This window comes from Triturus cristatus, chromosome 11 (assembly GCF_964204655.1).
Source record: "Triturus cristatus chromosome 11, aTriCri1.1, whole genome shotgun sequence".
Lineage (NCBI taxonomy): Eukaryota > Metazoa > Chordata > Amphibia > Caudata > Salamandridae > Triturus > Triturus cristatus.
Window position 1 is genome coordinate 563,862,385 of NC_140594.1, and position 27,033 is coordinate 563,889,417.

General features: G+C 47.5%; 1 protein-coding gene across 2 annotated transcripts in view; it reads right to left on the reverse strand.

The window, feature by feature from the left end:
• Positions 1-9,595: 9,595 nt before the first annotated feature.
• PLS1 (plastin 1) overlaps positions 9,596-27,033 on the reverse strand; it is a 533,668-nt gene continuing 516,230 nt past the window's right edge. For both annotated transcript variants that reach the window (XM_085633623.1, XM_085633622.1), the window contains exons 15-16: positions 24,678-24,802; positions 9,596-10,398 (exon numbers count right to left, since the gene is read on the reverse strand). In XM_085633623.1, the coding sequence (XP_085489749.1) occupies positions 10,263-10,398; positions 24,678-24,802 (261 nt within the window). In that variant the 3' untranslated portion in view covers positions 9,596-10,262. The remainder of the gene's footprint in view (positions 10,399-24,677; positions 24,803-27,033) is intronic.

The following is a 27,033-nucleotide window of genomic DNA, read 5'->3' on the forward strand; positions in this document are numbered from 1 at the left end:
CGAGCGCGCTGGGTCACCAAGGTACAGCAGGACATCGTCCGCATAGAGGGCGATCCTGTCCTCCTCGAGGCCCGGCCACCACCATCCCCGAATGAGAGGATCCGCTCTGATGAGGGCGGCAAGGGGCTCCATTGCGAGCGCGAAGAGGAGGGGTGAGAGCGGGCACCCCTGCCGTGTGCCCCGGCCGATCCGGAACGCTCCTGACAGCGCCCCATTAACCAACACTCTGGCGCGAGGGCGCGCGTACAGAACCCGCACCATCCCAACAAACTTGGGACCGAAACCCATATGAGCCAAGACATCGAACAGGTAGGGCCACCCCACCGAATCGAAGGCTTTCTCGAAGTCCGCCAGCAGGAGAGTGAGATATGGAGATAGGCGGTGGCGGTGCGCCAGAGCCACATGGAGGCGGCGGAGGCAATGGCGAGTGCCTCGATCCGGCATGAAGCCGCATTGATCCGGGTGCACCAAACGCGACAGGAAGGGCCGGAGCCGCTGAGCCAGGACCGCGGCATATAGTTTGATATCGGTATTGATCAGAGAGATCGGCCGGTAGGCCGACCTGTCACTGGGCGGCGGAGTGGATTTAGGCAGGACCACAATTGTGGCAATGTCGGCCTCCGGGGGGAAGGAGCCTCTCTCAACCACCTCCGCGTACAGGGCACCCAGCCGTGGAACCAAATGCTCCTTGTAGGTGGCATAAAACTCCTGTGGGAACCCGTCCGGGCCGGGGGTCTTCCCGGCGGACGTGCGCCCTATCGCGTCTCCGATCTCCTCAGGGGAGATGGGAGCCTCCAGGCTCTCCCAATCACTCGGCCCCAGCCGGGGAAGGCTTAGGGCACCAGCGGCGAGCAAGGAAGCCAAAGACAGATCCGATGTCCGTGCCCGGTAGAGTTGTGAGTAGTACTGAGCGAAAGCGTCCGCTATAGCCACGGACGAAGACTGAAGCGCGCCACCCGAGTCGGTCACCGCCGGGATGATGCGTGATGCCCTGGGGTAAGTGGCCAGCCGGTGCAGAAGCGCCCCATTCTTGTCGCCCCAGCCGTATACCCGCGCCACCGAGGATTACCAGAGAAGCTTAGCTGCGTCAAGCGACCGCTGACGAATCTCCTCGCGTAGGAGCCGTAGCTGCCGGGTCTCGGCCGGGTCGCCAGAGTGAGAGACGGATTGCTCCAGGCGTAGCGCCTGAGCCTCGCAGGCCGTGAGCCGCTGCAGCTGCGCCAGGCGGTGTTTCACCACCTGTGCCTTAGCAACCCCCCTGACCGTGGCCTTACAAGCCTCCCAGAGGGTGCCCGCCGAGGAGACCGATCCGTCGTTGTCGCCAAAGTAGAGTGCCAGCGCGGTCCCCACTTCCTTACGGAGCGTCTTGTCCTGTAGGAACCACGCATTGAAACGCCACACTTGGCGTGCACCGTGAGGCGGGGGGCCCAAACCCAGCAAAAGCGGAGAATGGTCGGATATCCCCCGGGGAAGGATGCGGACGTCTTGGATACCCAGACAGTCGGCCGAGGGGACAAAGATCGCGTCGATGCGTGCCTGAGTGTGGTGGGCGGCCGAGGTGTGGGTATACTGTCGCGTGCGCGGGTGCCAGAGCCGCCACACGTCACAGAGGCCCTGTGCCTCTGCCCACCCAGCCAGCTGCTTCGCCCGTGCCGCGCGGGAGTCCGAGACCGGACCCGAAGAGTCGAGGTGCGGGGCCGAGACGGCGTTAAAGTCTCCTCCGAGAACAACAGTACCAGGTGGAAAGGCCGCTAGCCAGGACGCGGTCAGGGATAAGGCCGACGACAGCCCCGTGGATGGCACGTAAAGGGACAAGAGGCTGAGTGGCCGGCCCTCGAGCGTGCCGCTAATCGCAACCCCCCTCCCCTGGGAGTCATGGACCACTCGGGCCAACACAAAAGGGAAGGAACGGCGCAGGAGGACCGCAACCCCCCCGCGCGAGAACCTGGAGTGCCACACCCGGTCGAATCCGAAGCGTGCCAAAAAGGGACAGTTCTCACCGAGGAGGTGGGTTTCCTGAAGCAGGAGCACGTCCGCACCCGCGCGCTGGGCGTATTTGAGGACAGCAGTGCGCTTAAGCCGGTCCAGCAGGCCGTTCACATTCCAGGACAGGATGCGCACCTGGGCTTTGGGGGCTAAATCAGCCATGGCAGCAGTGGGAATGGAGCGCGCCGGGAAGGGGGCAGGCGGGGGGCACCGGGGGGATACCCTTGGACCCGGGTGTCAGCAGAGGGGGCACGGAGCGTGCAGGCCCCTGAGGGACCATGGAGCCCCCACCGGGGGAAGCGAGCGGACAGTGGCGGAGGGTGAGCGGCAGTAGAGCGCGCAAATGGAGCTGAGTGAAGGGACCCGACGCCTCGCGCCGCGCAGCGCTGTGTGAAAGGCTCAGTAGGTAACAGTGCAAACCCAAACAAAACAGTCTCGTGAAGAGAAACCCCAAACAAACCCCCAACCCCAACCCCCCACCCTACACTTCAAAACCAGAAGCATCTGTCGCCCGAACAGAACCAACAGTCACAAGACCCCAAGCTCAGGTGCTCGGGTATAAAGAGCGTAGTGGACCCCTCCTGAAGTACGGATTACAATGTGCTGACCTGGGCTGGCACTGGGGAGCACAAGAATGTGGAGCCCCCCACCCCCGCCCTCGGGCAAGGCTGTTACCTTCCCCGCAACTGCAAGAGACAAAGAAAAAAGGTCATATAGCGGGACTGCGAGAAAGGTCTGATGAGTCAATGTGCGTGTTGAGGGGGGTCGGAGATCCGGTCGGCCCAGGTGATGCTCGGCGCCGGGATCCCCCGGCCGCCCGGGAGGAGGCTTCAGAAGAGGCGGAGGAGTCTCTCATCGGTCTGCCAGAAGCGCTCGCAGACCGGGTCTTGATGACTGCGGCACCTCGCCGCTGCCGGGAGCGTGTGCGCTTCCCGCGCCGCGGCCGCTGGGACCCAGCCACAACGGGGCACCCGGGCCTTGCAACGGGCGGCCCCCCGCCCGGCTGCCGCAGAGGCCGCTCCTCGGTAAGCCATGTCCAGGCCGCCCTAGGGGTATCAAAGAACAGCGTCTTACCCTGAAAGACAAGTCGGAGGCGGGCCGGGAACTGGAGCTGGTACTGAAGGCCCAGGGAGCGCAGCTGCTGCTTCACCTCCGTGTATGAACGGTGCTGCTCCTGGACCTCCCGGGTATAGTCTGGGAAAATCATAATGGTGTGGTTGTCGTAGGCCAGTTTGCCGCTCACCCGAGCCTCCCGCAGAATGGCATCTCTGTCCCTGAAGTTAAGGATCCGAAGAATGAAGGGGCGTGGGGGGGCCCCTACCGGAGGCTTGGACGCCAGCGACCGATGCGCCCTCTCCACCACGAACCAGGTTGACAAGCTGCCCGCCGGCATCCAGGATTTAAACCAGGCCTCTAGGAAGTCGTCGGCCCGGCCCGACTCGACCCCCTCCGGAAAGCCCACCAAGCGAAGGTTGTTGCGGCAGGCGCGATTTTCGGCATCCTCCGCCCGCCTGTGTAGTTCCTTGGAGTGGGTCGTGAGCTCCCGGACCTGGTCTTGTAATTGGTGGATGTCGTCCTCCGTCGCGGAGATCCGCGATTCGGCCTCCGTGATGCGGGCCGTGGCGTTGCGGAGATCCTGCCTCAGAAGCGCAACATCTATCTTCACCTCCCCAACCATCCCCTCCAGCGAGGTGCGAGAGGCATCGATCGCGTGTAGGATGGTGGCCAAGTCCTTGTTGGGGGCGGGCGCCTCCCCTCCGCCGGCACCCGGGGGGTCCGGGGTCGCAAAGCGGTCAATCTTCGTCTGGTGGGATGCTGCCAGCTGCTTAGGGCCTTTGTCCTTGCCCATGGTGGATCAACGCGTCTCGCCCTCCGAGGCCGGGGCTGGGCCAGCACCGCCCCGCGTCCTGCGCCGCGGGCAGTCCCAGAAGAAGGCCCCCGGGCAAGCCGCGACACTCGGGCCGCACCAACGCCGTCCACGGCCTCAATCCGCAGGGCCAGTCCAGCAGCCCGGAGCACCGCTACTGCCCCCGCTCCCGGGATGCAGAGGTCACAGGGCGCCCCCGTCCAGCCCACCGCAGCCCCGTGGGCCACCTCGCCAGGCAGGGGGGACGAGGGGCAATGGGCAGAGGGGCCCCCTCGGCAGCAGCCCCCCAGCAGGCGGCACCAGGCGGAGCCAGTCCAGCGTCTCCCCCCCGTCAGGTCGCCGCCGCGGGCGCCAGAGCGCGACACCAGGGGGGGGCCGGGCCTCCACGGGGGACCTCGCCAGCAGCAAATCACCACAATACGCTCAGAGCAGGAGGGCCGGGGGGGGCAGAGGAAGGCAGTCCTCCGGAGGATGCACCGGTCCACAGGCCAGGGCGCGACAATATGGCGGGTGGCGGCAATCGCTGGTCCGGGCGCTTAGGAGCTGTCGCCCCCCCCCCCCGACTCACCCGCGATGTGCCACAGGCCGAGGTGTCTCTCCGCGGGCTTCTCCCGCCTCTGGACAGCCGCCAGCAAACAGAGGCCTGCGCCCCTCGTGCAGCGCCGCGGGCGCTCGTAGCAGGCGCCGCCGGCCGAGGAACCGGCCGAGTGCGCGCCCCCGCCGCGGTGACTCTTGCAGGCGGCAGAACTCAGTCCCCAAGGCACAGAGGCAGCCCAAAGTAGCAGCGAGGGTAGGGCTACGACTCCGCAGCAGGTGGCGGGAAGCGGATGGCAGCCAGGACGGCAGCAACGGAGGAAGAACGGATGTGAGGGGTCAGTCAGCACGGAGCTCTACCTCGGCGCGGCCATCTTGGCTAGCGCCACCTAGCGCTCTCTCAAATAAAATCCTATTATGCATACATCGCCAACAATCCAAGGGTAGGAGGAGATTGCTTAAAGGCTGATAGTCAAAAATGAAGTAGGGCCCATGTTTTAATCATTTCATATCATCGTGAAGAAGAACATAAGAGAAACCTACATTTTTAGGTGGTGGGTGGCTCAATCAAGAATCACAGAGTGACTCTTACTGGTTATTGAACTGTATTCATTACTTCTCATAACCAGTGGTAAAGTGCTCCAGGTTTCAACAAGATGAAATTGGAATACCAGACTGGTATATTTTTCTTACCTATAATTCCCTAGTATATGGTACCCGCAGGTTACACAGGGCCTCTAAGTTAAATGTCATCAGTGGGCTGGTGCAGCATTCATTGTACTATCCACTGCAGAGACAATGTAAACATTACTGCAGGCCTGGCTATGCAGGTTTATACTGCAAATTAGACTAGTCAAAAAAAAAACCTTTTTGAAAGGCTTAAACCATCCTTTTAAATATGAATAAGTCGCTCCTACGTAGGCCTTCATGCCCAATAAGGCAGGGTGCATGGTATTTGAGAGTAGGACATGTCCTCACAGTGATAAGTCTATTATCACTCCAGCAGGGTTAGCTGTTCCATAAGAAGCATGATACAATATAAAGTTTAATAAATATTCTCTCTGCCTAGGAAACCACTAGAGAAGTATTTTAAGGACTATTTTTTACTTTTATAGAAAATGAAATTTAATGATAGTCGAATTTTCTCCATTATAGAAAAGGTACTTTAGAAGTTACCTTTTACCCGACATTAGCGTCTAGGGCCTTTCAGTGCCTTCCAGCTGTCACCTGATGGTTCCCCTGCGATGAGGTGTGAATGGCTCCTAACAGCAAAAAAATAGGCTGACCTGAATTGGCAGAGATGACCCATCTGAACTTGATAAAATATGCAGGCGAGGCTTGGAGATACTTCTCTGAAATTAAAGTGTCAAGTCCTGCTTGTATGTCATATCCTGTTTGACAGATATTGCAGTGATTTTCATATGACTTGCGATGCACCACAAAGAGACCTTCTCTGTTGCAGACAAATGTTAGCCGAGACTTGAGCAGGGCCCTCCTTTTGTCTTTGCAGCCGGTCAGGTCCCAATCACAGTGGAACTCTGTTTGACTCATTTGCAGGGTTTTCATATAACATTTTGGGCAAACTTCAAAGGAGGGAAATAGAATGTCAAAAAACTTTGTGCATTCACTGGTTGCGGAAACCTCAGTTTAAATTTTTGATTTTACCAGACCTCTCTCTGAGTAAAGTGGACGGGAGGGGGTGGGTTTAGGAATTCAGGGACCACCTAAAACTGGATTTTAATGTTGGGTATGGGAGCTCACCAGGATTACAATAGTACACTCCCTACACACACACACCCCTGAACTCAGAGCCCAAGTTTAGTGTGACTGAAGATTTTAACCATCTTGAAAATGCCCAATGTGGATAAGATTAGCCCAGGGAACCTTTACCCCATTAGTTAGGGCATCCCCTGGGCTCATTCTGACCCACTAGCATGTGCCAGGCATCAGTGTGGCACCTCCAGGCACCCACTTATGAACATTCTTAGAGCTGTAAAAGATCAGAAGAGGACTGAACCTGCTGTCTGTGACCTGAGAAAAGCCTAGAAGACTGGACCTGCTCTTCTTCTATCCAGGACAAAGAATTGGACTCCAAAGGTCCTAAGGCTGACCTGATAAAACTACGGAGACACAAACATCTGCAAGAGACCTTTTACTGCTGTGGCAACTGAACCTGGACTGGGCCCTACTGTGCACTCTGTCCGACATTCTGGGAGTATCTAAGTGCCTACCCTTGCTGGCTTTAGAAGTGTACTCGTGTGGTGGATTGAGACTTAAAGGACTAAAGTCAGAAGTTAAAAACTTTGACCTGAATGAATCTGCTTAGTGAGCCTGACCCATGGTCCAGCATCAAATTGAGCCTATGTCCTGCTCTATCAGAACACTGATGATCATTGGCAATGTGTTTCTTGGCTCTATTTCTACCTAAAAACTTAACATGTCGTATTTCCTGATACATTTATTGGATTTTTGTCACTTTGGTATAATCTTTTTATCAATTTGTATTCGGTTTTTCTAATTTGTTTTAAAAAAAATTTTTGTTTGTTTTCATTCAACTTTATTACTGCATAAATACTTGATAAATTGCCTCTTCGTTAAGGTTGTCTGCTTTATGCCAAAGTTAACAGACGGGGTTGAGCTCAGATTTGTTTAGTGACTTTAGTGATTTACTCTGACAAGATTTGTGATTATTACTTGATTTGGGTATTTGCCACTCAACTAATAACCCAATTTATTACAAGTTGATGATCCATTTGTAAGAATAAAAGGGCCCATTTGTCAACTGTAAAAGTCTGTTTGAGAGTAAACAGTGGCCCATGGGACCACTGCACACTTTCAAACAAGCTTTGAAAAAGAAGTAAACATTTCTTTTTAAATGCATCCCGGCTCTCTTTAATGTGCTGCTAAAAAAAAAGGCAGTCACACTAATTGTGGTCTTCTGGCCACAGCAGACCACCAACCCTGTGATGGCCTCTAGTCACAATTTGCCATCTACCTCATTAATATTCATGAGGTGGGTTGGATTTCGACCAACTACTGTTAGGAATTCTAAGGCCCAATCTATTAGTACATAAGTCAGTTTTTAAAATTGCATTTACATAGTCATACAGATGGCTCCTAATTCTCTCAACTGGCTCCTATGCTTCCAACAGTGCTGTCTCAAAGCATTCCCAACCAATCTCAGCTGACAAGTCAACGCTTATCTTTCCAAATACAAACTGCACCACTTCCTCTTACCTTTGAAATACATCCCTATAGGATTCCCACATCCAGGGCCATATTTATAAAATTTGTGGTGCAGAGCAGTGCAGAAAGTAACTTTGCTGCGCTGCGTCACAGAGAAAGGGCAGCAATGTGCCCTATTTATCCAATACGGCGCATTGCTGACCTTTCCCCTTGCGCTGGCCCTATTTTGGCAGGCAAACTTGCACCATGATTCAAGGGTACCTTTGTTGTAGGCAGGATTGTTTTGTGCAGCAAGGGTTATCTTTCTGCACAGAAACAATCCAGATAGGCTATTTCCTCTTTCTACGTGTGCTGCATTTTGCAGCACACAGATAAAAAAACGAGGAGAAATAAAGATATTTCTCCTTGTTACGCCTTCCCTTGGGAGGTGTATCTTTTTGGTGCATTCCCAGGTTTACATGTTCTTGTAAATATGAGAATGCGTCAAAAACCATGGGAGTTGTGTGAGAACATCCACCGGAGCGCCCATGGAACGCCTCCCTTGCGCAGAGTAAGGCAACACAGCGATTTGTGCTGGTGTGCCTTACTCCAGATTTTTTAAGCCATTCAAAGGCACACAAATTTATTTGTGTGGCTTCATAAATATGAATTGGAGGTTTGTGTCATGCATGTGCCACGTTGTGTGCTGTAAGCATGACGCAAAGCTCTCATAAATATGCTCCCAGTGCTTAATTTGAGCCGGTGTTTGCAGGTGGGCCCCACTGGCACCTATTTTACCTAATTAGACTTTGACCCAGAACAAGAGTGAGAAAAACACATTGGGTCAATGTGGGGGAAGAGAAAGTCGGAAAAAACATGAAGAAAGCAGGAACCTGAAGGAGTGCTCTAGAGAGCAGGGAGTGCATGGTGATGGGTGAAAGAGGCATGAAGTGGAGTCAAGATTACGCAGCCTTTGTTTTGCGCACACTGACATTAAATAGTGCGGGCCACAGGCTTCTGATTTTGGCCCCAGCACTTGGGTGCACAGTCTCAAAAATATTATGCAGCACAGCAAGCCATATTGGTGCGCCGCACGATGGGGAAAGAGCAGGAATGTGCCATATTTAACATTATACGGCGCATTCCTGCTCTTTCTCTGTGCTGGTGCACAATGTGCTGCCTAGTGCCAACGCTGGCACCCATGCACCATGGTGCAAGGGTGCTTGCGGTGTAAGCAGGGTTGTATTTGTGCAGAAAGGGACACCTTCCTGCACATAAACAATCCTCTGAGGCATTTTCCTCTTTCTATGTGTGATGCTGAGTGCAGCACACATAGAAAGAGGAATAAACAAGGAGAAATAAAAATATTTCTCCTCGTTACACCTCACCTGGGGAGGTGTAGCATTTTGACGCATTCCCAGGTTTAGCAATGTTGATAAATCTGGGAATGCGCCACAGTCCATGGGCAGATGCATGGGAACACCCACGCTTCACCCATGGAATGCCTCCTTGGTCCAGAGTAGCACAGCAATTTGTGCTGCTTTGCGTTACTCTAGATTTATCAAGCCACGTAGGGCAATGCAACTGCTTGATAATTATACTCCTTATTATTTTACAAATAAGGCACTACCCGCATCTCAAACCTTAATTAAGGTTTGTGAACAATATAGACTTTGTTTTTCATAATCCTCTACAATGGTATGGAACTATGTGGCAATTTAGTAAATGCAGATTGCAAGTAAATGTAGCATAACCCTTGGTGAATTTGTTAGCATTTGATTAATTGTGAGTAACTGGATGGACAGATACAGCTGTAGCTATCAGTAATGATACTGGTGCCAATGACACTTGGGGGCCAGGGCTGTGAGGGTTCCACTGCAACACAATTATGCATATGTTTACAATGCTACAGAGTGAGGGGTGCCATTGTGCATGCTTGCATTGCACCCACTGTACCACACGTGCCCTGCAGCCTCGCGTGATCGAACATGGATCCGGTCCCACAGGGGATGCGCCAATGCGCAGACAAAAGAAATACATTGGTTTTGATGTTCACGTTTGTGCTTTAATAGTTTTTAACAGATTCACACTGATGTGCAGACGTAGGATGCCCTGAAATGTGCCCTCTGGCACTGGTTTCACCATGAGGGCATTTGTTAAAACCCAGATGGCTGAAATCTCATTAACAAAAGAGTTTATAGTGTTTACAAGACGTAACCATATAAACAATAACGTTTTGTTTACAGTTATAGCTATGGTGGAAATAGCAGATTGATAATGCGTGGTTTCTGCGGCCTGGTTCGCACAGCTAACGTAGTAATAAGGCTTTTGTGTCGGTTCCTAAGTAGTCCGAACAGTATCCTCATCTCTGGCAGGAATAATTTAAGAAGTGGTTTTGAGGTATTCGAGACACCGACATGTGCATCTGCTTTCAGGTGTGTAAAGGCGGAGTACAGAATCAGCAATGTACAGTCCGAGTTTTAGCCTGGAATCCCAAAACTGAGCAATGTCACCAACATCAGAACACACAGTTGGACCCAAACCGGACCACAAAAGAAGAATGTTTCAGGCGAATGAACAATTACACAGAAATTTGCGCCTGCAAAAGGGATGTCCTTGGTTTATCCAGAAAAGTTCAGATTTCTGTAAACAGTGAGGCCCCCTGAGCCTGGTTCACATGGCTGGAGAGCGGTGCTTTACAATAGCTTCATTATTTTAGTTTGTTTAGTCCTTTTCCCATCAGACAGGCGAACACGGTCATCACCATCTTGGGCTTTACCTCCACCAGGTCATCGGGCAGGGCGTATATCCGAGCACCGATCTTGCGAGCAATTGAAATGGCGTATCTAAGAAAGAGCAAAAAAAATGAATAAAGTTGACCTGAGCATCTGTCAAGCAACGCTATAAACAAGGACTCCATTATGTTTTTTGCTTCCCACTCCCCAAACTCTACCTCTTCGACTTGTTAAAGTATGCAACTGCTGAGTTAGTGTCCCATGCCCTCCAGTAGATGCCCATGTGCATGTTAAGGATAGCAACCTTTGGAGTGGCGTCCATCTTGAATGCCATATTGTTTTGTCCCGTAGACAAGTACATCAGCTGTCTTTGGAGAATTACAGATTGCAGTCAACTTTACAGGGAATAATTTAATCATTCTGTTGTGGAACTAGAGACCAAGTTACAATTGTAATTTTAACACAAGTATGGAAAGGGCAAAATGCATTGGTTATAAGGTGCTTGTCTGTTTCAAATTCTTTCAGTGTTAGTTCTCAATAATCCGCTACTCGGAATCTCTGGAAAAGTACATTACACCAGATCATCCAACAGACCTTTAAAAGGTTAAACACAGGCTGATACCTAGGAGTCCAAGGTCCAAAGTTTTTAAACTTGTGGGCAAAACCCATCTATCCACACTTTAGAAAAGTCCTAAGAATTGAGATTTTCAGGGTAGCCTGGGAGTAGACCGCAGAAGTAGTGTTCTAGTGAGTCAGGGATATCAGATGAGGGACTTGACCGTAGTTCATCAGTTGCTTGATACACCATAATCTTGGTCATTTTTAACTCACAGAACATTGAAGTACCTGCAAGGCAACACAGAGCTATACAAAACTTCTAAATGAATAGATAATTTTGTATTCCGAGACAGATCAAATGGAACAGAATATAGAAGAAATGTGATATCTTTGCAAAAAACATAAGTTGGAAACATTTACCTTTTCTTTACCCCCACCTTACTTTTGAAGCTCCAACCAGCCTTGCCGAGATCAGAAGGTAACTACCAGTGCAAAACCCCTGTAAGCCTGATGAATGGCCAGTATTGTTTCAGGAGACTCTACCGTCGGCCAAGATTTCGCTTTGCAATTTTAAAATAAATGCGCACAATTAAGTAGCGGGAGTGTCTATAACAACAGGATAATTTCAAACCACTCAGAACCTTTTTTTGTGAATCATGTTTCTTGGAAGTCATCATTTGGCATTTGAAGTATGTCAGAACATGCACAGTCTGCTCGGTCTGTTACTTTGTGTACCAGGTTCTGTATTGTACCTACTAAGTCTCGGTTAAAAGGCCATTTCATTCCTCTGTAGCACATAGATATGGGCCTTACTACAAGCGCCCAGCATGGACTATGGTATTTATTGCGGACGGTAAATACCATTACCCCAGGGTGAGGTATTTATCAGGTGCAGTAAATACCTCCTATTCTGAATTTTCCAAAGAAAAAAGACAAATTACATGGGGAGTTGGTGCTTTTCGCAACAAAATCAGCATTTTTTAAATTGACTAGGCATTTCCGCATAACATTTTGGCAGATTTGACCTGTCGAAATTTCCCTGAGGAAAGAAGCATGGATGTGGAAATTAACACAATACACACAATTCCAATATGTCCTGTTAGAGAAGCTACTGCATGTAAGAAAGTGGATTATTATTTGAGGTAGGTCACTGTCCACCCAAAATAATAACCCACTTTCTTACACAGCATATATCAGAATGTATTAAGGCACTTGTAATTGGGGTCTTGATGTTGTGACTCCAGAGTCGCCGAGGTCATGCAGTCTGATATAATCTTAACTGTGTGAACTCTTGGCTGCCTGTCTGAATCATAATAAACCACCAGCCTCTTATGCTGAGCATAAGGCACTCTCCCACAACGTAGATTCATCATTTATAACCAACAATGAAAGGCCTCATTCAGATTTCACCAATGTGGCAGGGATTTTATTTCCAACATGCAGGCTGGGGAAAACGTGCAATGGAACTTCTTACATCAAATAATTTATATCTGCAATAGAAGGAGCCACTTTGAGGAGAAAATCTGTTGGAAAATCCACCCAAGCCCGCTTGCGGTGGCAGGATGTTTGCCAGCATATTCGAGCACTGGAAATAAACCTCTGAGGTAAGTGTACATTGCTAGCGCCCGCATATCTAGCCTCCCTAATGTGCTGGTTTTCAGTCTATTAAGAACACCAAACTTGCCCTACTATTGTTGTACTTGGGAACAAGGTTCACCAGAGGTGGTGTCATGGAGACTCATTCACTGAGGGGAAGGCAGCTCGCCTTTAGTCCTCGCGCTCAGTGACGAGTCGGCTCCCACTCTGGCCAGTCAGCGTCTCACTGGCCACGGCTGCATCGTGTGCAGTGCAGTTTTTTCTGTCTCTGGAGCATTCCAAATATTTCTAGTATTTACATAGCGCTATGTTGGTAATACCACAGAACTCCCGCTAATTTAAAGGAAATGTCCCTAGTGTCTCAGAAATCAATTGCGGAAATATGAGTTTTGTGGTAGTAGCAGGCGAAAACCTTTCTGGGGAAAATCATGTCGAGTCATTTGAATGACAAAGGACACATCCCTCCGAGTATCAGCAAGGCTAAATCTCAGGCAAACGGGCTCAGGGCCTCTTATAATGCTGCAGGGGAGAAGGCACTGTAGGCATTTGCTATTTGTGTATATAGCAAAAATCCCAAAACCATCGCTTTATGCATTGGTATTAATTGATGTGAAGAAATTTTGTTTTTTTTGTGATAAGACCGAAGCTCAATTTTGAGGTAACCATGTGGTTTCAATACGTAGGCAGCTTTTCTAGTAATTAGATTAGAATTTGTGCTAAAGAGTACCTACGTACAAGGTCTCTCTGCAGGTATTCGCTGGGGCTTTCAGCTATTAAGAAGTGTTGTGAGGCGCTAGCCCTGCAGCTGGACGATTATGAAGGCCGTATGAGGCGCAATCTCATACGGATCCTAGGTGTTCTGGAATGGGCAGAGGGGCATGCCGCTGACCTCTTTGTCGAAGAATTGATACTAAAGCAGCTTCAGCTAAGGGGCCTTTCCAAGTGCTTCTCAATTGAACGGGCCCATTGTGTACCTGGGAGCAGACCGAAGCCGGGAGCCCCCCCCCCCCGACCTCTTCTCGCAAGAGTATTTAATTTCCGAGATAGAGATGCCATACTCCAGACTGCTAGGGCGCCCACCCCGCTGACACTTAATAATAGTAGAGTCACCTTTTTTCCAGACTTCACCCTGAGAGTCCAGAAACAGCGACGCAGCTTCTTGGATGTGAAGCGCGCGTTAAGGGACCAAGAAGGCAAATACGCCATGTTGTTCCCAGCAAAACTCCAGGTCAAGTCAGAGGGTAAGCTATGGTTTTGCAGAAGACCCGAAGATGCCTGGGACTGGCTCAATGGTTGGAGTACAGTGGGTGAGCGCTTGCAGAAAACAGCAAGTGAGGCCGGTGAAGCCAGTGACCGACGACAGCGGCAGCGGTCCCCCCCCCCCCCCCCCCCCCCCCCGCCCCAGCACCAGCTCGGTGACTCAGAGCCCGACGGGGTGAGAAAAGACGATCAGCAAGTAATAGTGACTATCTACTGAGAAACTGACTTCCAGGACACGGGTCTGGTGGGGGTCACTGTATTTTGGGTGCCGCACCCTACACACATGTTCTAATGGAGCTGGGCTAAGTTACTCAAATTCTGTCCTTCCTTGGTTTCGTGGGGTTGTACTGGGTTTACTCCTCACTAGTGTAATTCGTTATTTGTAATATTCATATGCTAGCCTAATGGATTACTGGCTGGGGCTGCTCCTTATGTTCCCGAACCGTTGCCCCAGGGAGTGGGGTTGTTCATGTACCCGATGTTGATGAGGGAGGGAGACAGGCACTCTGCAAGTTGGTGGTGGCGGGTGGTTCTATGCCTGTTGTACAGGGAGGCAGGGGGTGGGGTTTCGAATTTGGGGGGAAGGGGGGTTTAGTTGTTTTTGTTATTTTGTTTACTGTACTTGTGCAATGCCATTCTTGGTTCTCTTTTTTTGTCAATGGGTCCAACTGTCCTACTCCCTTATACACTTCAATTGAGATGGTTTCTACCCACCACCAGGATGCAGATACATTGCGGGGGAGAGCGCCAGAGGTCCATCCATCGCCCTTTACTTCCCGACAATTTACTTTCCTAGCAAATCACCACTATAGCTTCACACGCAGTCCTTAAACTCCTGACTTGGAATGTTAATGGCCTGGGCGACAAAATTAAGAGGGGGATCGTGCTGCAATACTTGAAGCGCCAGGCGCTAGATATAGTTTTGCTCCAGGAGACCCACTTGGTTGGGAATTCCTGTGGGGCACTGAATAGGCGGGGATATCGATTAGTCGCCCACTCGGGGTTCTCCTCAGGCTCACGGGGGTGGGAGTGCTCCTTCGCAGAGGCTGCCCCTATATGATCCAGAACACCTGGTCAGACGCGCAGGAAAGGTATGCAACAGTCACTGGTACCTGGGAAGGACAAGTTCTCAATGTTGTATCCGTTTATGTTCCCCCTGGGTTACAGCGCCTGGCATTGCGAGACATAGGGACTCTCCTACTTGACTTGCCCCTGGGTATACTGATACTGGGGGGCGACTTTAATTTAACGTTGGACGGCTCTAGGGATCGGCTCCCAGCTGAATGAGTTTTCAACCGCCTTGGGCAAGGTGGATGTCTGGAGATGGCTTAACCCGACAACCATCCAATTCACGTTTCAGTCTGGGGCTCACAATAGTCAATCTCGCATAGACCACATGTTCACGCACGCACAAGACATTCATATTTTTACTGCGTCCCGATGCCTGGTGCGCAGTATTTCTGACCATTCCCCTATTCTCTAGACTTTAACCTTGGGACAGACCAGGCACCGCAGTACCCTCTCTATTAACCCTTGGGCACTTAAGGTACCCCACATTAGGGAGGCACTGCTCAAAGACACCGACCATTACTTTGCAGAAAATGTGGGGTCAGTCACCTCCGCAGGGGTACTTTGGGGGGCGTTTGGCGCAGTCATTAAGGGCCATGCCCTATCGCTGATGGTGGGACACAAGAAGGAACGTTCCAAGCGAGTGGTGGAATTGGAAGAGGACATCCTAGTTAGGGAGGAGGACCTCACGCGTGCCCCCGACCCTGATGCACAACACACACTGAATATGGTACGTCAAGATTACCGGCAGCTTCTTTCAGAAGCTGCCACAACGCGCTCTCTAGCTACCCGACAAAGGATTTACGAACATGGTGAACGCACGGGTAAACTCCTGGCCTGGCTGGAAAAGAGGGAGCGGGCCTCGAGATGAGTCCACGCAATATCCAGTCCTGACAGTACACTTCTCACTGACCCCCAGCAAATAGCTGAAACGTTCGCCTCCTACTTCGAGTCGGTATACAGGATGACCAATACATCTCAGGCTCCAATAGAAGCCACACTTCTATCTACTAATAAAGTTGTGAGCTTATCCACACAGGATAGTGACTCCCTAGAAATAGACATCACAGAGACTGAGGTTCAGAAAGCAATACAGGATGTTCGTTCAGCCAAAGCTATTATCAGGCGTCACAACTGGTTGCGATTAATTGGTGGGTGTATGGGAATCATGACGATCTCAACTTTCGAACAGACCGCTGGCTTTTGGGACGGGAAGGATATAATAGGGCACTCTACACAAATCCCCGTAAGCTTAACTTAACGGGTCCCACCGCACGCACAGTGGAGGTCTTGCATGGAATCATGAAGAAATGGGGCTGGCACAACCGACGGACAAAAGCTACACCGCTCTGGGAACCAGATATGTTGGGTCAGCTTAGCAAATCACCTGGCTTTGACAGATGGGATATAATAGGCATCTCGACAGTGGGGGACATGTGGGTGAAGGGGAACTTGGCCACGTTTGCCAACCTACAGACCAAGTACCAGCTGGTACACACTGAAACCTTCCGATACCTTCAGATCAGACATGCCATCTCTGCATCCATGCCCAAGGAGCTCCCACTGCCTGCGTCTTCCCCTCTAGAGGACAGGTTGATACTTGACCCGATGCCCAAAAAAGCAATATTCCTCACCTATAGAAAGCTGGTAAACTATCGCCTTTACCCTATGCAACGTCTGCGGGAGGGCTGGGAGTCAGACCTGGGGTGCATAGATGACTAGGACTGGTGCGACGCGCTAGCTTCCCCTAAGGAAGTGGCCATCCCCATGAGACTGCGCCTCATCCAATTGAAAATCCTCCACCGGGTGTACTTCGATGCAAAACTCCTATTTAAACTGGGTAGAATACCTGACCCCTTATGCTTGTGAAACTGCAATCAGACTGGCACCTTCTTCCACATCTTATGGGACTGCCCACTAATGAAGCACTACTGCGATAAAGTCACGAAACAAATGGAAAGGACTTGCGGCAAAACCTTGAAGGCCTCCCCCCAGCTCTGCCTCCTCAATATATGGGATGCCACTGATGTCTCACAGGCGGATCAAACATGGGTTTCGAAGGGATGGGCCATCGTAAAACGCAATATTGCACAAAAATGGGGGGTGCTCACGAGATTGGGCTATGGACATGGATAGGGCAATGACTGCCGAGAAAGATGTGTTCAAATGTAGAGGGTGCCCAAAGAAGTGGGACCACAAATGGGGGAAATGGAACAAATACAGAGGGGACATCTGTATATCCCCTTCCATAGACATGCGACGTGAAAGAGACTTATTACTAGATCAACTAGTAAACGATGTGGAGCCCCCACCCTCACTTCATTAATGTCTGTTTAACTGTGCGACCCCACCTGCCTTATGTTATTGATGTATTCAGGTCTCCTAGCTCTTATTGTTTACTGCCTAGAAGGAAAGATAGCACCCTGGTTTATCTCTGGGACAGCTACAGTGATTATTGTTTCTTCTCTGTATTGTACACTGTGTCATTTTATTATGGACCTGCCTACTGCTTTGCCATTGCCTTGTACTTTTTTCTATTTCTTTTGTTTAATAAAATATGTTTAAAAAAAAAAAAAAGATGTGTTGTAACAGCATTATTATTATTATTATTATTACTTTATTTCGGCCAATTTGGCCATAAAAGTCACATACATACATAAAAAAACAAACTGTAAACATAGCAGCAATTTAAGAAAATAGTGCATGGAGAAAGAATAGCTTTTACAATTCATTTAAAATTCATTTCATTTCAATTTTAAAAATATATAAAAGTATTAAAAATGTAAGAGTTATGTAAACATATACACCTTTCCAACTCGGAGTACCTGTCCTTGTTTCTTACGGGTTATGTAGGCAGAGTATAAAAATTTACTTATGCTAAATACAATGTACTGGGTTGAGTTACTTTTCATGATCCTAAAGGCTATTGCACAGGACCTAGTTCCCAAGAGGTTACACATTGGTTTTAACCATTTCTTTCTAGCATTCATGTAGGCACTACAAACAAAAAACATGTGAACCTCATTCTCAGAACAGGCGTTGGAACACATAGGGCAACACCCCGTTTTAACATTTAATTCTCCCGATCTTTTTTGTGCCCATCTTTCGGTGTTGTAATTAAGCATAAGTATCCCGTATCTGAACTTTAAATAAAGGGTTTTTGCAATGGGTGGCTCTATCTCGTCCAGGAATGGTTCAAAACGGAACTCATCCTTAAATGACAGAAAGACCTGGACTGCGGAGCCTACGCTAATTCCTTCCACTAAATTTCTGCTCATGTGGATCCAAAAAGCTTGCTTAACTATTAGTTTGGAAGAGGTGGACATTTTGTCGGGAGTCTCCCACATTGAGTATAAGCCCAGGAGTGTGAACCATTTTTTAATATGCACTAGCCATTGGATGGAATTAAAAGAATCAAGAGTCATCAATTCATGTAGACCATTTCTGTATTCTATCAGTTCCGGGGTGGACCAGAGCCTAACCCAGAATATTAATGGTCTTAAGATAGCTAGGTGGTCTGTTCTCCTAAAGTTCAGGTCAAGTTGGAGAGGTAAAAGAGGTGTACTATTAGGGACCCTTACAGAAGTACGCATGAATTTGTTGTCCAGAATTTGAAAACTATTCTTGGCCCATGCGCCCCATATCTCTGCTCCATATAGCACAGCAGATTGTATTTTAAATTTAAAAAGTTCTAAAACCGGGGTTACACTTTTGCTCGTGCTAGTATTCATTTTACATAAAATTGGCTTGACATTTTGGGCGTATGTTATCTTGCTTTTCTCAATTTGGGCTTTCCAACTTAGTTTGGAATCGAGCACAACACCCAAATAGGAGAAGTTTTCCACAATACCTAATTTTTGGCTATTCAGGGTCAAAGACCCTCTATCTGGCATACTGGGATTTAGTGACATGCATTTTGTTTTGTCAGCATTAATTTCCAGGCCCTTTGTCTGGCAATAGCAACTGAAGGAATTAAGGAGTGCCTGGAGGCCCTTTTTTGTTTGAGATATAAGTATTGTGTCATCAGCAAAGAGCAACGCAGGCACCCTTTCACCATTGAGCTGCGGCGAATCATTAACACAAGCATTCAAATATTCGGGGACATCATTAATAAACAGAGAAAACAAGGTAGGAGCCAGGACACATCCCTGACGAACCCCGCGTTCAATAGGAATATTGCGTGTCAACTCGCCATTAGGTCCCCACCTGATGTTTGCAAAGTTGTCAGCATGCAGCTCAACTATTTGGGCTAAGAGGCATCCTGGTAGACCTATTTCTCTTAAAGTTTTCCAAAGCAGACTGCGTGGGACAAGATCGAACGCAGCCCTCAGGTCAACGAAGGCAACATACAGGTGACCTTTTTTAATGTGCACATACTTCCAAATCAAACAACAAAATCGAAAGATTTGGTCAATAGTGCTGGTCCTACTCCTAAAGCCAGCTTGAAATTTGGAAATTATGTTAGAATCTTCCAGCCAGTCGTTAATTCTGAATAACAAGTGTTTAGCATATAATTTTTGGAGCGTGTCCATCAAACTAATGGGTCTGTAGTTAGAGGGTATCAGTCTATCCCCCTTTTTAAATATTAACACAACCTCCGCTGCACGCCAACTATCAGGAAAGTTGCAGTTTGATGATAAAGCATTAAACAGGCGGTTCACATATGGGGCCCAGACGTCAACTTCATGTTTGTAAAGATCCCCCGGTATTTTATCCGGGCCAGGGGCTTTGGTGTTTTTAAGTTCGTTGATCGCCCTTACTGTCTCATCCAGTGTAAAGTTGAGAGGTTCAATAATGGGGGATTCAATGAGGGGGGGGCACCGTAAGCTCCCTTCACTGTCGCCATCGTATTGTTTATAAAGATTTGTAAAGTGAGTTACCCAAGTCATCTCATCCAGGAATACATCTTTCACAGCTCTCCCAGCATGCCCCCCATTAGCCACCAGCCTCCAGAAACCAACATTATCATTAATTTTTGCAGCCGCTAACATTTCAGCCCAAATTGATTCGTCCCAAAGTTTTTTGGATGTTTTAAGTATACGTTTGTATTCCACCCTTGCAAGTTTAACTTCTTCTTTTGCCTTGTTTTTAATGGCAAGCAATAAGTTTCTTTTAGCAGTCCTGCACGAGTGATCATACCATAATTTTCCGTGGTTGGCCACTCTTATGTTTTGTTGCTTTTTTCTCGGCATTTTTGATAGATACGTTTTTAGTTCTGAAAAGAAAATTTTGTGAAGATCAATGAAATGATCAAAATGTTCAGGTAAGAAGGCATGGTCAGCTATATTTGCAAACATTTGCTCAAAAAGAGAGTACACCAATGCTAGGGCCTTACCATCCGCCAGAACACGTGGCCATCTTACTGCACGTCTGTTGTTGTTTGTGTGGACGTCCTCACACGTGCTTACATGAATATTCTCAGTTGATGTTGTGATGGTGTCACTAACCAAATTCATGTTGATGTAAAGTTCCAAAGGATAGTGATCGCTTTCCCCCCTACTTATAACTTTCAGATCAATCAAAAAATGCCAGATGCTAAGAGAAACAAGTACAAAGTCTAGATTGCTTTTAGCTTTAGAGAAGGTTGGTTGTTTTTGCAAGTCCGATGGGAGACGGCCATTGCCTGCTCTAAGGCCGTGATCTGCGGTGAGTCTTAATAATTGGCTGGCCAATGTGGAGTATTTAACAGATTTTGTGGTGACAAGCTGGGGGATATTATACGCTTGGTCCTCATCTTCGAACACATCAGAGATGCCCGGAACAGGTTCGTAATTACAATTTAGGTCTCCTCCCAAGATAACCGGGGTGTCTCCAACTACGTTTTTCAAGAGGAGATCCAGGGCTTCAAGTGTTGGTGAAACCTTGGAGTGGCCGATCGGTCTGTTATAAACATTAATGATATAACATTCATTTCCACAGGGTGGAATAACCCTTAGGGCCAAGATATCAGGAGAGCCTGTATCAACAAGATCGACCTGCATAACCAAGGTGATTTTTAGCCAAATTATTAGGCCCCCCGAAGGTCTTCCTCGGTCGGACTGGACTGCCTCAATACCATAAGTTTTATATCCTATCCGATGTGGAACTTCTGTAGCCCAAGTTTCTTGTAGCAGACAAATGTCACAGATGTCAATGTAGTCTGCCCAGTCAGGGTCTTTTAGGTTCTTGCAAACACCTGCGATGTTCCACGATAGAATAAGTAAGCGAGGTGGTAGGCTCTGAGTGTCAGGGGAGGGATTGACTACACACTGTTTAGATAAACTGCCTAGCTGTAGGTTTAACATATCTTTCTCTGCATCCCTGGCTCTTTCTTTCACTACAGTATTAGATCCCCCATCCGGACCATCCTTAGCTTTACTATAGCATACATTTCCGGCTTTATAAGATAACTCCACTTTCTGGGGATTTGAAGTGGTCCTATGCATCCCAACCTTAGTGATCTGATCTTTATCATGCAATAGTAGGACATTTTTTAGTTTGGGGTTACCTTTGTCCATGCTACGGAAGGTGTCATATAAATTAGAGATACAGTCAGGCATAATGGCAAGTCAATCGACAGCGTCAAGGCAACTGAATCTATTAAAAGTGGTGATGCCAGACCACATATTATAATCACCATGTCTAGCCGAATTGGGAGCACTGCCATAGTAATGGTTGACATGGTTCCACTTGGGAACATGATGAATGGGTCTAGGTAAAGGGTAAAAGAATGATAAAGGTCTAGCTTCGATGGGAGGATTCACACCGTACGATTTCCAATTGCATATTAGTTCAACACTTTGGGGTTCTTCAAAGGATATGACAATACAGTCACCCGTGGTTGATTTGGCCGTTGGCCCTACCCATGGTACCCTCCTAACCATAAGGATCTTACTTTTCATCTGGTTGGGAATGGGTTTATATTTGTCTAGCCAAAAAATCACTTTGTTTTTTAAAGATTGGAAGTTTTCTTCATATTGGCTATCCAATTCTGGCACCCCTGTGAGGACAACTACAAATGGACTAGCGTCTGGAGGCAGATCTATATACCCTCCTCTAAAATTGCTGTACATATGGCTAGACTGATGGTTTGGCTTATGAGTGGTATTTATAAAAGATTTATCAGGCAAGGATTGATTGCTTGCAGAGATAGTGTGAGGATATGCAGGCGGATTGGATCGGGGTTTAACTGGGACTAATACGCTCTGATTGGAAGGGTGGGTAGAGGGAACAATTGGCAATTGAGAAGTATTACTATGTACCTGATTTTTCTGTAAAGGTTTACTAGTAATATTTACAGCAGTAGAAGTTGAGGGAGTTGGATTTGGTTTTTCTTTAGTGCTAATTGGTTGTTTAACATTAGTATTTCTTACTATCCCCTCCTTTTTTTGCTGCACATTCGATGAATTTGTGTTTATTGATAGGGCCGGGGCGGGGACTGAGGCTTGCTGGGAGGCTCTAGACACTTCAGTACAGTTAAGGCTTAAACTTGACAAAGTGATGACACTTTTCTCAACTTCAAGTAGCTGGTTCTCAATGTCAGTAAGCCTGATTTCTAGTGGTTTAAGTAGTCTTTTTAGCGTCTCCCACACTATTTTTAAGAATTCTTCCCTTCCACTATCTTGTTCTGCCATATCATACGAGACTCTTTGCCCCTCACTGGCTGAGTGATCAGACATAACGATAGGGATTTGTTCATCTATGTTAGCATTAGTATTTTCTACAATTGCTGGGGCTACATCGTGTACAATGTCAGTTGTTGCAGTAGGCATGCTTGGTGTTCCCCCCGAGATATTATGGCTAAGGGCTACTTTTGCTTTTTTCCTAGCGAAAGTGGTTAGATGTTTGCGTTTTCTTTTATGCTTTGATGGAGCCTTGGCGGGTGGCTTGCCTTTATTAGATTCTATCTCAGCTGGTAGCTGACGGGGCCCCTCATTTGCGATGTCCTCAGCACTCTCCTTTGGAAGATTCGGCGATGATAGGCTTTCAGATTCGGCTTTAACGGAAGGCCCAGGAGGTTCTTGATTAATAGGAGGGGTTGTTTCTTCTACAGTTGAGTAAACCTCGGCCGAGGTTATCATTGGTTTTGCGCCAGTAATGCGTTCAGGCGTTTTGGAGGTTGCAATGCTACCTAGAGAAGATTTTTTTCCCAGTGCAAATTCAGATGAGATCCTCCTAGCACACTCAAGATCTATTGAGACTTTGTGCTGAAGTTTAGTTATTTCATTATCAATAGAGAGGTTAGTCCTGGTGATAAAATCATCTAGGGTGCCTGTAGCCTTTTTGGAGGTCTTAGTAGCCTTACTCCTAGTTTCGCGTGAGGACATTGTGTGAAGGGGATATTACAATTATATATGTGTAGTGCAGGAAGGCCAGCTAATGTAGCACAGATATTAAAAGCCAAGAGGAATGGCCCGGTCCGGTCTTAAACGGTCTCTAACGGCCTAAAACGGCCCTGTCTTTGCCCCGTCTTCGCCCGGGCTGCGTCCCGCGCTGCGGGAGTAGGATGTTGGTATGAAGCCTCAGGAGGGCGGGGGGCGGGCCAGCAGGGAGAGCGGACCGGAAGCTCTCCGTCGGTCTAGCAGGGACTTCTGGGAATTGAAGTCACCGCACGCTCGCAGCCCCGCTGCAGCCACACGCCTGATGCCGTTTTTCCTCCTTACTGCCTCAGTGCTCCTCACAACGTCAGGTATGTTCCCCTCCTCAGCACAGGCGAAGGGGCACCCGCGAAGCGGGTGCGCCAAGTGGTGAAAGTGCGCCGAGTTGTGGAAGGGTGAGCCGCTGTATCACGCTGGCAGTGCTATTTTCCTCCGTTTTAGTGTCCAAACAATTTAGGAGAGCATTATGGAATTGTATATATAAAGAGATCTTTGAAGTAAGAAAAGTCCCCGTTTTATAGAAATGTTATTCATGCATTAAAAATGTTTGATCTAAACCGAGAGTATTTACTTTCCTGGACTGAGCAGCAACTAAAAGGCTTCATTAAGCAGGTATCCTGTAATCTAAGTTCTCATTTAGATGCTAATTGCTGTAGAAAAAAATCTAAATTCAAGGTTGTAATGAACTCTTATTCCAAGAAATCCCCAGCAATATTTAACTTGGAATATTGGCCATGGTGTTAGACGTTTCTGGGCTCTACTATGCCTAGATATTTTACCATTAAAGATTGTAAGTTTTAGTTGGCATCATTTACCCAGAAGTGATAATGCTGCTAATTTCGATCTGAAACACGTGTTATTTATTTGTCCTGCATTGCTTCTCTAGTGCCGGACATTTTTGAGACCTCTGATTTAGAATGATCCAGTTTGACGCTTTCGATTTATTATTATTCCCTCCTAATGAAATGATTTGTTAACGAGTTTAAAAAAAAATTAAATGCTTTTTACACTTGTATCGATTATGATGTTCTAGTTATAGCTACTTATTGATGTTGCTGTTGTCTTTCTAATGAAATGTCTCGATTATACCATTTTATAATTTCGGCCCCATATTTGATTTTTCTATCCTGTGATGTTTTATTGTTTCTGTGGCCCTCATTTGAGTTCCAAATCTTGAAATATAACTTGACGTGTGAGATGGCAGGGAAGTGCAGGCCACTAACAACTGCACCATGAGAGGCTGACGACCAAAGCACTACTATATATATATATATATATATATATATACCCACCACCACCACACCTTCCCACGTAAGAGCAACATCTCTATTCATTTTTCTATTGTTGCCAACAGTACTGAAAATGATTTGTGTATATATGTGAGCATATTAATGTTATCACGTTGGCTGGTCAAAAAGATTTATTATATCAGTGTCAAACTGCCTCATGCCCCGCAAATAAACAAGGCTTTAATGCAGCCTTCCAATCAGCTATATTATTCTACAGTCACAGGTTAGAAATGCCAACCAGCCCATCTTTCCACATACTTACTTAGCATTGTTCAGCTTGTCCAGATCAGACAGGTTTTCTCTTTTGACCATTTCTTGGTGAATTGCTTTTGGGGCAATGGCATCTATTAAATCGAGCACCGGTAAACTGGTGCTTATCGACTTGTCCTAAAACAAAAAAAGAGCACCATTTTCATTATTATTACTTCCAAACGTTCATTAAAAAACTCTTCTCTGAAGTAAAATAAGATAGCTACCTTCTCTTTTGTTCATGCTGTGGCCTAGAATATTTGATGTACTTCGTTTTCAAGTTTACCAATATTTGGACTTCATTGCAAATGTTACTTTTTGTTTTTTTTAAAACTAAAGCCACGTTTTGAACAGTAATTGATATATCCATGACCACGAGCCTTCTACAAGTTAAAAAAGCTATGGAAGGCAGTCAGACCTTGGCAGTGCAGGAAGCCACCTTTTAGATTTTTTCCCATGAATCACTGCAACACTAAAGTGGCCATTTGCTGTTCAACAAGAACCTATAGCCTGGGTTGTTTGTACATTAAAGACAAGTATGCGTGTAATGTTCTCCCCAGTCAGCCATCACCAATAAACCCACAGAACACATTAGCATTCGATAACAAAATACACTAAGAAACTAATTAAATAAAAGATAAACCAACAGGAATTGCGGTTAGAGTCCTGAAAAAAACATTTTGTGAATAAAATCTCAGAGGTATAGGTGTAAAATACAGTGTAAGAGTGCCAAACGAGAAGAGTGTTGGCATTGAAATGTATTATAAAACAACTAAAGGAGTCATGCTCTGCAGAGCATGTGCATCAAAATCATTCCAGCGGGAGGCTATCTTCAGTCCACCCTTCACGGCCATCGCCAACCAGTTTTTGGGATATGCTACGAAGGGTTCATGTATTTAAAACCCTTCGCCAAGTAAGAGGGGAAATTAATCTTTTAAGGGCCCGTTTGAAGCCACAGTACATGCTCTGTACTTGAGACTGATTTCTCCATGTCCACAAAACTGGACTTTGAGAAAAAATTCTGAGAATCAATTTTTATTGAAACATTGCACTTTAATTAGCTGCACAGTTGCACAGGAACTTAAAAAGTGTTTTGTTCTGTTACATGGTATCTAGAACTTTCAACCTCAGAAAAGGTTTTCTCAATTATGCTTCCACATAGCTGGTCATTCTTGAGCTGCATTGGGTCCTTCCTTCCTAACATCCCTATGTGTCAATTCAGGATATTTCAAAGTTCTGTGATGTTGACTCAATAGCTTCTTCGAGGCGTGAAACCAAGCAGCTTTTTGGTCATTGGTGGCAAATGCCCCTAGGGATTGCCAGTGGCTGAGATTAATTCAAGTGTTCCGTCCATCACCTTATTTTTGCAACGGGTATGCACAGACCTGGGTCCCGTGCTCACTGTGCCACTGAACCCCAAGCTATATCTGGCTGGTGAGCCCTAATCAGGGCGAACCGGGTCCTGGGTTGCTTGTGTTCCGGTTCAGGGAAGACCTGGCCTGGCAGTTCAGTCAGGACTGTTCGAAGTGGAGCAGGGTCAAGACTGATTTGCATACGGCAGGGTTCAAACTGAAGTGGCATGGTGGGTGAAAAACAATGGGCTGAGATGCGGCCCAGAGCGATTGCCAGTGGCTCAGATCAATTTGAGCATTGCATCCATCACCTTGTTGTTGCAGTTGGAGCCCTAGATGTCACAGGTATGCCCATGCATGGGTACCATGGTCAATGTGCCACTGGAACCAAGCTATTACTGGCTGATGAACCCTAATCAGAGTGAAACCAGTCCTGGGATGCTTGTGTTCCAGTTCAGGGAGGACCTGGCAGTTTGGTCGGGCTGTTCCCTTTGGAGCAGGGTATTGACAGATGTGGATATGGCTGGGTCCATACTGAAGTGCCACGGTGGGTGTAAAATGATAGACTGAGATGTGGCCACAATCAATTGCCAGTGGCTGAGATTAATTCAAGCATTCCTTCCATCGGCTTGTTGTTGTTGCAGAGGCCACAGTAGTGGCATGGTAACACCAGACTCTGAGTGTCTCCCGTATGTCGGCGATTAGTCTATCTTTACTCTAACTAAACATAGTGTGGTGCTGAATGACCTTCCAAATGTGTAATTTATTTGAACTACAAAGCATACGATTCTGGAAGATTGGCATAAGCTATACACTGACAGTGCTGTGTGCAAAAAGTCGTCTAGACTAAAACTCCTGCTTTCTCTTTTACAAAAATGAATAAATAAGTCAATAGGTATTGCATTTATACCCACTGATAAATACATATTAACTGCTTAATATTTTAAGAAACTTGTATCTCAGTGCTTTCAAATGTAACACAGAGTGGGAACAATTAACCCTTTGTCGTCCCTGCCA